An 8755-nucleotide genomic window follows, 5' to 3' on the forward strand; every position below is an offset into this window, starting at 1 on the left:
TTCAAAACGAGTAGGCCGTTGCATGCTGGCATCTGGGTCAAAATGTAGCAAACTCTAAACATTACGCTACAAATAATAGATCACGGAGTTTCGATGGCAACACAAGCAATCGTCATCAGGTGGGACAAGCACAGCAGCAATAAGAGGAAACTGCTGGAGTAGGCACCTACTACTTCAGCAGTTTCTCTTGCTGTGGTTGTCCCACCTGATCACGATTGCTTGTGTTGTGATCTAAACGCCGTGATCTGTTATGTTTCTACCCACGTGGTGAATTTACCGAAAGAACTCAAGAGTGTGGATTCCTGTAGTCACGAAAGCTTCGAAATCAAGATTGCCTACAAACTACACAACTGAGATGACACATCAATCATCGTCCCCTGCTGACAAGCTCTTGTCCACATGCAGGCCGGTGCAGGGCCACCACCTTGTGCCACACAGGGGCAGCTGCTACTTGGGGATGCTCTTCGAGCATTTCAGACGAGGTACGACACAAAACTCCGAGTTGCCGAGGCGATTAAGCGAGCAAAGCGTAAAAGCAATTATCATGAGAACATCGTGAATGCTTGGGAGCTTATTGGCTCTCGCTCCTGGTGAGAGATTGACCCAACTCACAGGTCCACAAAGACTGGCCGCTCTTACTCTGCAGGTTGAACCTAGGAAATGAGTGTAAAACTTCACATTCTTGTCATTAAAGGCCTGTGACAAAGGTGCATCTATTGTAGCGACATCGTCTCTGGCTTACACATCTACCGGGTCTCCACTTGACTTTGGATTGTCCAGGAAGTCCACCCACACCTCCACTTCCACAAACTGCTGGGAGTTGCCTCGCTCTGCCTCACAGTCAGAATTCTCCTCCTGCTTCACGTTGCCTCCATCAATGTGAAGGTCCCATTTTGGAGTTGAATCTTCATCTTCACATTTCACCATCACTTCTTCCCTCTTCACCACCACTTCTTCCCTCTTCACCATCACCTATTCATATTTCACCTCGATAACTTTAAAAGTGTCTAAGCTGGGATTTTCTTCCGGTTCGTGTTTCATGCGGGATGGGCTCATGGTGGCACTTTGACTTTCACAAGCCGATTTCAGACTCCACTCCATGTGGATCTTCTGATGCTTCTGTGTTCTCTGGTGTACTTGAAGATGTGGTTGCTGTGCAAACGTTATCCCGCACGGAATGCACCTGAAGGGTTTCTCTCCCGTGTGTGTTCTCTGGTGTACTTGAAGATTTGATGAATCTGCAAACGCCTTCCCACACACACTCCACTTGAAGGGTTTCTCTCCTGTGTGTTCTCTGGTGTTCTACAAGAAGAGATGAACGTGCAAACGCCTTCACGCACACACTGCACTTGAAGGGTTTCTCTCCCGTGTGTGTTCTCTGGTGTATTACAAGAGTAGATGAATATGCAAACACCTTTCCACACACACTGCACTTGAAGGGTTTCTCTCCCGTGTGCGTTCTCTGGTGTTCTACAAGATTAGATGACTGTGCAAACGCATTCCCACACACACTGCACTTGAATGGTTTCTCTCCCGTGTGTGTTCTCTGGTGTATTACAAGAGCAGATGAATGTGCAAACGCCTTCCCACACACACTGCACTTGAAGGGTTTATCTCCCGTGTGTGTTCTCTGGTGTATTACAAGAGTAGATGAATGTGCAAACGCCTTCCCACACACACTGCACTTGAAGGGTTTCTCTCCCGTGTGTGTTCTCTGGTGTTCTACAAGATTAGATGACTGTGCAAACGCCTTCCCACACACACTGCACTTGAAGGGTTTCTCTCCCGTGTGTGTTCTCTGGTGTATTACAAGAGCAGATGAATGTGCAAACGCCTTCCCACACACACTGCACTTGAAGGGTTTCTCTCCCGTGTGTGTTCTCTGGTGTTCTACAAGATTAGATGACTGTACAAACGCCTTCCCACACACACTGCACTTGAAGGGTTTCTCTCCCGTGTGTGTTCTCTGGTGTATTACAAGAGCAGATGAATGTGCAAACGCCTTCCCACACACACTGCACTTGAAGGGTTTATCTCCCGTGTGTGTTCTCTGGTGTATTACAAGAGTAGATGAATGTGCAAACGCCTTCCCACACACACTGCACTTGAAGGGTTTCTCTCCCGTGTGTGTTCTCTGGTGTTCTACAAGAGCAGATGAACGTGCAAACGCCTTCTCACACACACTGCACTTGAAGGGTTTCTCTCCTGTGTGAGTTCTCTCGTGCCGTGTGAAATCTCCAGTCCGATCCGTGTTGTATGCACACCGGTCGCATTGGAGCCTTGTCCTACCGAGCTGCGCTGAGTGCATTTGCTCCATGAGACCAATTCTGCAGAGGAAGCATCAGAGGAAGCGTCAGCTGCTGACAGAAAAAAATAATATCCACACCATCTACACGTCAGTATCGATGCACAGAGGAAAGCATATATACACAGTAACACGTGACTTACACGTCTATACTTATTCACATATTCATGATATAGTGGAAAAATGTCCCAAATTCATCACACGGGCTGTTATGGCACACAATGAGAGGGCAAATGGTCATAAACATGCCTGGAAGCCCTCGTATCTTCAAAATGAATGTTCACCAAAAACTCCGAGCACAAAATTTCAGCTGTCTGGCTTCAAAAGGAATATTTATGAAAGCTAAATTCAGCTGACGTAGCAAAGGGTGTTTAAAATAATACTATTTGTGTTATGCAGAAATGCATGAATTAATGTTCAATCGCAACTTAGAGGTGGGAAGCCAGGCACAGATGTCCTTGAATGCTGGGATGAACAGATCCGACTTAAGCTGCACGTGTGTGCTGTGTTAACTTCCTGACTCCATTCTTATAAAGAGTTGCAGAGGAAAACAAAACGAAACTCCTGTTTTGATATAACCTCCGTGCTCAATAGAGTTAATAGACTTTACTGCAAACACAAACTTGACACTGTCACACACTCAGAGGCGGAGCCTGGATTTTCAGGTAGGGGGGGCAACCCCTCCAGCAATGAAAAATGATAGTAGTTGTTAGTAAGTAAGGAGTTGTTAGTAAGGAGTTGTTAGTAAGGAGTTGTTAGCAAGGAGTTGTTAGTACGTAAGGAGTTGTTAGTAAGTAAGGAGTTGTTAGTAAGGAGTTGTTAGTAAGTAATGAGTTGTTAGTAAGGAGTTGTTAGTAAGTAAGGAGTTGTTAGTAAGCAAGGAGTTGTTAGTAAGGAGTTGTTAGTAAGGAGTTGTTAGTAAGTAAGGAGTCGTTAGTAAGGAGTTGTTAGTAAGTAATGACTTGTCCCTTGCTTTTTATTCGACGCGTGTGATCGGAATTGCGCTCACTGAAGGTGTTTGCCTTCAGGGAAGTCGTGTACTGTATACGCAACTGCGCAAAATTCTGTGAGTCACAACTGCTCTGTCGTTACTTATTGCCAATTATGGACTCGGACTGTTGTCCTCTCATAGAGTCCCTGGCACGTAATAATATGCCACACGGTGGCAGTGGGGGTCGCAAAATGCTGATTTATCTATATATATGAAAGGGAAATGTGTGGATACTTGTGTCTGTTTGAAATGTTTAGCATACTTCCCAACGTGCCACACACTTGAAATTTGGCATGTGGGTATGTTGCATACTGTACACAATGTAAAAAATATAAAAATAGTCTTTTGTATTTTTTTTTGGGGGGGGGGAATGACCATGAAGTGTCTGGCGTCAACCCGCAACACCTCTGAGTTAAGCGCTCTGCAATGCTTAGAGCTATTAACAGCGTGCCGGGAGATTTTAGGTGGCGCTTCGCTCCTGGCCGATGAAGCCATTGGTTTCTCGGGAGTTCAATACATATCCTCCGTGCGAAGAACGGGTAGAACTGCTATCTAAAATATGAAGCAGAACATTCCATCTGTTTGTTTGTGCGAAGCAGCAAAAACCTCTCCAACGCTGAGCTCTGGCGTCGTGAAAATTTGCACGGCTAACGCTGTCTGGAATTTCTAAGTGAACGTGACTATTTTCAGCTCGCCACGTCATTATTCCCTTCCCCGAGTGGCCAAAATCGGCCTTACGTAGCAGTGGGGTAAGGTTGAATCTCCTTGAGTGAAAACATCCGATTTAGGTAAATTGATTTGTTTCGGCTTTTTTCTTTCTTGCAAGCATCAATTTTTTCCAGGGTTTTTCAGTGAAATAGAAGGGAATGTGAAGTTAACCAAAGACAAGAATCCAAGTCCCGGGCGAAGCTGGGTAGTGAAGCTCGTTACTAATAAACCCCAATGATCCTATCAAAATTAGGGATTTCTATCGGATCGTTGGGGGGGCACGTGCCACTCCACCCCCCACTGGCTCCACCACTGTCACACACTGGCATGGTTCACAGGTGGTGGTGTGTCCAGACCCACGCCTGGCCACCTTCACCTGCTCAGTATTAATGCTTCCTCACTCCACCAAGTAGTTAATTGAGGATCAATCAACACAGCCGAGGCTGCGTGTCTCTCTCTCTCCCCGTGGTCGTGTGGATTTCCTTCCCGATCCCCCGGTCTCCCCTCTACATGTAGAGAATGAACACCACCAAGCATCTAGAGTGAACACCGCCACGCGTCTAGAGTGAACACCACTACGCATCTAGAGTGAACACCGCCAAGTGTCTAGAGTGAACACCGCCACGTGTCTAGAGTGAACATCGCCAAGCGTCTAGAGTGAACACCACCACGTGTCTAGAGTGAACACCACGTGTCTAGAGTGAACACCACCACGTGTCTAGAGTGAACACCACCACGCGTCTAGAGTGAACACCACCACGCGTCTAGAGTGAACACCGCCACGCGTCTAGAGTGAACACCACCACGCGTCTAGAGTGAACACCACCACGTGTCTAGAGTGAACACCGCCACGCGTCTAGAGTGAACACCACCACGCGTCTAGAGTGAACACCACCACACATGTAGAGTGAACACCGCCACGCGTCTAGAGTGAACACCACCACACATGTAGAGTGAACACCGCCACGCGTCTAGAGTGAACACCACCACACGTCTAGAGTGAACACCACCACGCGTCTAGAGTGAACACCGCCACACGTCTAGAGTGAACACTGCCACGTGTCTAGAGTGAACACCACCACGCGTCTAGAGTGAACACCACCACACATCTAGAGTGAACACCACCACGCGTCTAGAGTGAACACCACCACGCGTCTAGAGTGAACACCACCACACATCTAGAGTGAACACTGCCACGCGTCTAGAGTGAACACCGCCACACGTCTAGAGTGAACACCACCACGCGTCTAGAGTGAACACCACCACGTGTCTAGAGTGAACACCGCCACGCGTCTAGAGTGAACACCACCACGCGTCTAGAGTGAACACCACCACACATGTAGAGTGAACACCGCCACGCGTCTAGAGTGAACACCACCACACATGTAGAGTGAACACCGCCACGCGTCTAGAGTGAACACCACCACACGTCTAGAGTGAACACCACCACGCGTCTAGAGTGAACACCGCCACACGTCTAGAGTGAACACTGCCACGTGTCTAGAGTGAACACCACCACGCGTCTAGAGTGAACACCACCACACATCTAGAGTGAACACCACCACGCGTCTAGAGTGAACACCACCACGCGTCTAGAGTGAACACCACCACACATCTAGAGTGAACACCGCCACGCGTCTAGAGTGAACACCGCCACACGTCTAGAGTGAACACCGCCACGCATCTAGAGTGAACACCGCCATGCGTCTAGAGTGAACACCACCACGCGTCTAGAGTGAACACCACCACGCGTCTAGAGTGAACACCACCACGTGTCTAGAGTGAACACCACGTGTCTAGAGTGAACACCACCACGTGTCTAGAGTGAACACCACCACGCGTCTAGAGTGAACACCACCACGCGTCTAGAGTGAACACCGCCACGCGTCTAGAGTGAACACCACCACGCGTCTAGAGTGAACACCACCACGTGTCTAGAGTGAACACCGCCACGCGTCTAGAGTGAACACCACCACGCGTCTAGAGTGAACACCACCACACATGTAGAGTGAACACCGCCACGCGTCTAGAGTGAACACCACCACACATGTAGAGTGAACACCGCCACGCGTCTAGAGTGAACACCACCACACGTCTAGAGTGAACACCACCACGCGTCTAGAGTGAACACCGCCACACGTCTAGAGTGAACACTGCCACGTGTCTAGAGTGAACACCACCACGCGTCTAGAGTGAACACCACCACACATCTAGAGTGAACACCACCACGCGTCTAGAGTGAACACCACCACGCGTCTAGAGTGAACACCACCACACATCTAGAGTGAACACCGCCACGCGTCTAGAGTGAACACCGCCACACGTCTAGAGTGAACACCGCCACGCATCTAGAGTGAACACCGCCATGCGTCTAGAGTGAACACCGCCACGCGTCTAGAGTGAACACTGCCACGCGTCTAGAGTGAACACCACCACGCGTCTAGAGTGAACACCACCACGCGTCTAGAGTGAACACCGCCACGCGTCTAGAGTGAACACCACCACGCGTCTAGAGTGAACACCACCACGTGTCTAGAGTAAACACCGCCACGCGTCTAGAGTGAACACCACCACGCGTCTAGAGTGAACACCACCACACATGTAGAGTGAACACCGCCACGCGTCTAGAGTGAACACCACCACACATGTAGAGTGAACACCGCCACGCGTCTAGAGTGAACACCACCACACGTCTAGAGTGAACACCACCACGCGTCTAGAGTGAACACCGCCACACGTCTAGAGTGAACACTGCCACGTGTCTAGAGTGAACACCACCACGCGTCTAGAGTGAACACCACCACACATCTAGAGTGAACACCACCACGCGTCTAGAGTGAACACCACCACGCGTCTAGAGTGAACACCACCACACATCTAGAGTGAACACCGCCACGCGTCTAGAGTGAACACCGCCACACGTCTAGAGTGAACACCGCCACGCATCTAGAGTGAACACCGCCATGCGTCTAGAGTGAACACCGCCACGCGTCTAGAGTGAACACCGCCACGCGTCTAGAGTGAACACCACCACGCGTCTAGAGTGAACACCACCACGCGTCTAGAGTGAACACCACCACGCGTCTAGAGTGAACACCGCCACGCGTCTAGAGTGAACACCACCACGTGTCTAGAGTGAACACCACCACGCGTCTAGAGTGAACACCACCACGTGTCTAGAGTGAACACCACCACGCGTCTAGAGTGAACACCACCACGCGTCTAGAGTGAACACCGCCACGTGTCTAAAGTGAACACCGCCACGCGTCTAGAGTGAACACCGCCACGCGTCTAGAGTGAACACTACGTGTCTAGAGTGAACACCGCAACGTGTCTAGAGTGAACACCACCATGCTGTTGACAAGCCCCACCTTGTTGTTGTTGTTGTGGGCAGGTTGCTTCTGTAAACAAGAGCGGTACAGCAGCTCAACGCGGGCGTGGCCTGGTACAAAATAAAAAAAACTGTGAATATTTAAAACAAACAAAGTTACAAAGTAGCGAGCCAGGTGAAGAGAAATTAAAACTTAAGCAAGATGCTCTTTGGTTCTTTCGGTAAAGTCACAAAAAAAAAACCCCCAAATTAATTAAATAATAGCTTCCGTTTCATTTACTTGGTATAGCCCTGTGAGCCATTCGGCTCTTGAATCGGGTGCAACCACAACAAACAAAAAAACTAAAACATGAACAAGAAAATATCTTGAAGTGACTATGTGTGACTGTGCAAACATAAAATCCAGGGAAAAACAGCAAAATATTCCACAAAAAGCACCGTACACCAACGCTGTGTTCAAATAGCATGCGACGTTTCAATTGCAACACAAGCAATCATCATCAGGTACAATTGAAAGAGAAAACAAACCTAGTGAACTTAGAAATGTAATGCAATACAACACAGAGAGTCGGCCAACATAACAGTCAACACCCCACCTGGTTGATAACGTTCTTCCAAAGGTTGCTCAATTTGAGAGAGAGACAAAACACAGACACGGAGACACACAGACAGAGAGATATAACACAGAGACACACAGAGAGAGATACACACATACAGTGAGGGAAAAAAGTATTTGATCCCCTGCTGATTTTGTACGTTTGCCCACTGACAAAGAAATGATCAGTCTATAATTTTAATGGTAGGTTTATTTGAACAGTGAGAGACAGAAAAACAACAACAAAATCCAGAAAAACGCATGTCAAAAATGTTATAAATTTATTTGCATTTTAATAAGGGAAAAATGTATTTGACCCCTCTGCAAAACATGATTTAGTACTTGGTGGCAAAACCCTTGTTGGCAATAACAGAGGTCTGACGTTTCTTCTAGTTGGCCACCAGGTTTGCCCACATCTCAGGAGGGATTTTGTCCCACTCCTCTGTGCAGATCTTCTCCAAGTCATTAAGGTTTCGAGGCTGACGTTTGTCAACTCGAACCTTCAGCTCCCTCCACAGATTTTCTATGGGATTAAGGTCTGGAGACTGGCTAGGCCATTCCAGGACCATAATGTGCTTCTTCTTGAGCCACTCCTTTGTTGCCTTGGCCGTGTGTTTTGGGTCATTGTCATGCTGAATACCCATCCACGATCCATTTTCAATGCCCTGGCTGAGGGAAAGAGGTTCTCACCCAAGATTTGACGGTACATGGCCCCGTCCATCGTCCCTTTGATGCGGTGAAGTTGTCCTGTCCCCTTAGAAGAAAAACACCCCCAAAGCATAATGTTTCCACCTCCATGTTTGACGGTGGGGATGGTGTTCTTGG

The 8755-nt window shown here is 48.4% G+C and overlaps 1 protein-coding gene across 1 annotated transcript; it reads right to left on the reverse strand.

The window, feature by feature from the left end:
• Positions 1-7445, reverse strand: LOC142912331 (uncharacterized). Its single transcript, XM_076060497.1, has 2 exons — positions 7376-7445; positions 1-2327 (listed from the first exon to the last, which is right to left on the reverse strand). Exon 2 carries the CDS (start codon positions 2315-2317, stop codon positions 1073-1075), a length of 1245 nt encoding a protein of 414 aa, XP_075916612.1. The 5' UTR covers positions 2318-2327; positions 7376-7445; the 3' UTR covers positions 1-1072.
• Between the last annotated feature and the right edge of the window lie 1310 nt (positions 7446-8755).

This window comes from Petromyzon marinus, unplaced genomic scaffold, assembly GCF_048934315.1.
Source record: "Petromyzon marinus isolate PM22_M1 ecotype Great Lakes invasive population unplaced genomic scaffold, UKy_Petmar_22M1.pri1.0 PM_G_Scaffold_2, whole genome shotgun sequence".
In the NCBI taxonomy this organism is placed as follows: Eukaryota; Metazoa; Chordata; class Hyperoartia; order Petromyzontiformes; family Petromyzontidae; genus Petromyzon; species Petromyzon marinus.

Coding starts and splice junctions, on each gene's coding strand:
- LOC142912331 (XM_076060497.1), bottom strand. CDS start 2,317: ATGGAGCAAATGCACTCAGCGCAGCTCGGTAGGACAAGGCTCCAATGC.